Source organism: Trypanosoma conorhini (assembly GCF_003719485.1).
Source record: "Trypanosoma conorhini strain 025E chromosome Unknown Tco_14.4_contig_00009, whole genome shotgun sequence".
NCBI classification, from domain to species: Eukaryota; Euglenozoa; class Kinetoplastea; order Trypanosomatida; family Trypanosomatidae; genus Trypanosoma; species Trypanosoma conorhini.
Window position 1 is genome coordinate 1 of NW_021704095.1, and position 2,382 is coordinate 2,382.

Sequence of the window (2,382 nt, forward strand, 5' to 3'; positions counted from 1 at the left end):
CGGAGACACACACACACACACACACACAAATAAAAAGAAAATGTCGACGGCAGCTGGAGAGGAGCACCGGAGGGCGACCCGCGCAGTGCAGAAACAGGGGCAAAAAGTAAACGGGGGACAGACGGCAACAAAAGGAGGAAGCCCGCTCGCTCTTTTTCTCTCGCAGCCTGTACGGTCTGTGGCCAACGGTGCACACAACGCGGCTCGTAGGGGCACTCACCGTGGCAAAGTGCCGCCGCGCGAAAATGAGCCACCGCCGTTTTGTTTTCTCGTCCTCCCGCATTCCGTGCGTGCGTGTTGTGTGGCCACCGACGCCATCCTTCTTCTCTTCGTGGACATGCTCCGTGTGGCCCGCGGCCCCGTCCTCTTTCTCCTTATTGCCGTCACATGATGCATTCACATATTTGGACGCCTTTTCAACTGGAACCCCCTCACGTGAGAGGTGGGAGGCGCCCACGTGCTCCCGCGCGTCATCTGGCGCGTCGTGAGAAACGATGGGGGAGGAGCGCCGCTGCTCCGAGCCCCCCCCCCCCCCGAAGCGGGGCCTTGTTGGGTGTGGCCCGCAGGTTTTCGTCCACGGCGGCGCAGGGTGCTGGCAGGATCGCCTCCTGGCGTGGGTCCGCGTGCACAGCGCCGTTGCGGCTTGGGTGCGGGTTCTTCAAGTTAACGGCGGCCTCAACGTTCGCCTCGGCAGCGCCGTGCCCGTTGCTCTTTCCAGCGACGCCCGGCTTCTCGCCCGCCGCAATGGCCAAGTCGCCGCTGGCGTCGTGTGCGTTTGCCGCGGAGTTCAGCATGCCGTCCGCCTGGGGGCGCATCTCCGGGGCCCCGCCAGAGACACTCGTCGTTGCCGACGCCTTTTCCGCGTTGGCCAAGAGAAAGAGAAAAGGGGACAAAAAAGGAAGGCAGCACAGTAACAGCACGGCGCACCCCTCACTGCCAGGTGCGTGCCCACAGCGCCCGCACTCCGCACAACCCATGAGGACCACGCAGCCACGGTAGGGCAAACGCGCCGCGTGGCCTCACAGCGCGACAGAGTCGCCTTTTTATCCACACCCCAGCCACCAACCCCCTTTTTCCATCCCCGCGACTTTCCCGTTCTTTCCAGCACCAGGCCGATTGACGTCTTTTATTCCATATGCTTCCCAGCAGTTAAAATAAAAAATATATATATACATAGCAATTCAAACCTCACCTGCCCAGCTTCGTATACATAGTTCCTGGCACAGTTCCCTCAAAGCAAGTGAGCCTTCCAGTGCGGCTCGAAATGCTCCGTTGCATGTGTGTCGTGCCAGAATAGGACAGAAAAGGGCGGTGACACACTGCATGGGCTCTACACCACCACGCACATGTTGACACACTTGCTCTTCGCCTTCTCCGTGGCCAGCGACTGCAGGTTGGCACCCGAAGAGTCCGGCTCCTTGTCGTCCTTCTTCCCCTTCTCCTTGCCCGCAGCCGCAGCTGCCTTTGCTGCGCCGGTGACGGCTGACTTTAGTGCGCCCAACGGGAGGGCCGAGAGTGGAATGCCCGTGGAGTCGAGAGCCATGTCCACTGCGGCCCCCAGCGCTTGCTTCCCCAGTGCAGAGAAGCGACCGGCGCCTGGGATGCCTCCGAACCCCTTTGCGGTTGCTTTGGGGATTTCCTTGTCTGCCTGGTCTTGGGCCTCAGGCAACGCCGTGGCCTCGTCCTTTCGCGGATCATGCATGTCGATGTCGTCCTCCCCTTTCCCTTTGTCGTCGTCGTTGCACTCCGCGATTGCCGCCGCCGCCTCCTTGCGGAGCTGTGCGCCGACGGGGTCCTCGCCGTGGGGGTTTTCTTGGTTGGCGATGATCGCCCGCACCTGCTCCGCGGCCGCCGCCACCTTCGCCCCGCTGTCGCCCGTGATGCGGACCTTTGGGCCCCCGACGACCTCGACCCTTGCGCCGGTTGAGTCCTGCAGCCCCTTGAGCGTCGCCCCGCCCCTGCCGATGAGGTGCTCCACCTGCACCTGCGTGACGTCGATCACCTCCACCCCCATTGCGTTCTACGGTTTTGCCCGCGCCCCTTCGCTTGCCTTGCGGAGACACACACACACACACACACACAAATAAAAAGAAAATGTCGACGGCAGCTGGAGAGGAGCACCGGAGGGCGACCCGCGCAGTGCAGAAACAGGGGCAAAAAGTAAACGGGGGACAGACGGCAACAAAAGGAGGAAGCCCGCTCGCTCTTTTTCTCTCGCAGCCTGTACGGTCTGTGGCCAACGGTGCACACAACGCGGCTCGTAGGGGCACTCACCGTGGCAAAGTGCCGCCGCGCGAAAATGAGCCACCGCCGTTTTGTTTTCTCGTCCTCCCGCATTCCGTGCGTGCGTGTTGTGTGGCCACCGACGCCATCCTTCTTCTC

At 62.1% G+C, this 2,382-nt stretch overlaps 2 protein-coding genes across 2 annotated transcripts, besides 2 other annotated features; both read right to left on the reverse strand.

The window, feature by feature from the left end:
* The first annotated feature begins 5 nt into the window (after positions 1 to 5).
* Positions 6 to 28: a microsatellite.
* A 442-nt stretch (positions 29 to 470) lies between these two features.
* On the reverse strand, positions 471 to 977 carry Tco025E_00395 (uncharacterized protein; the record flags this gene model as incomplete). The annotated part of the gene is made up of 1 exon (XM_029367337.1): positions 471 to 977. The coding sequence occupies one exon, from the start codon at positions 975 to 977 to the stop codon at positions 471 to 473; it is 507 nt and encodes a 168-aa protein (XP_029232531.1).
* Positions 978 to 1,330: 353 nt separating this feature from the next.
* Tco025E_00396 (Smr domain containing protein) lies at positions 1,331 to 2,014 on the reverse strand (the record flags this gene model as incomplete). Its single annotated transcript, XM_029367338.1, has 1 exon — positions 1,331 to 2,014. The coding sequence occupies one exon, from the start codon at positions 2,012 to 2,014 to the stop codon at positions 1,331 to 1,333; it is 684 nt and encodes a 227-aa protein (XP_029232532.1).
* A 45-nt stretch (positions 2,015 to 2,059) lies between these two features.
* Positions 2,060 to 2,082: a microsatellite.
* Positions 2,083 to 2,382: the final 300 nt, after the last annotated feature.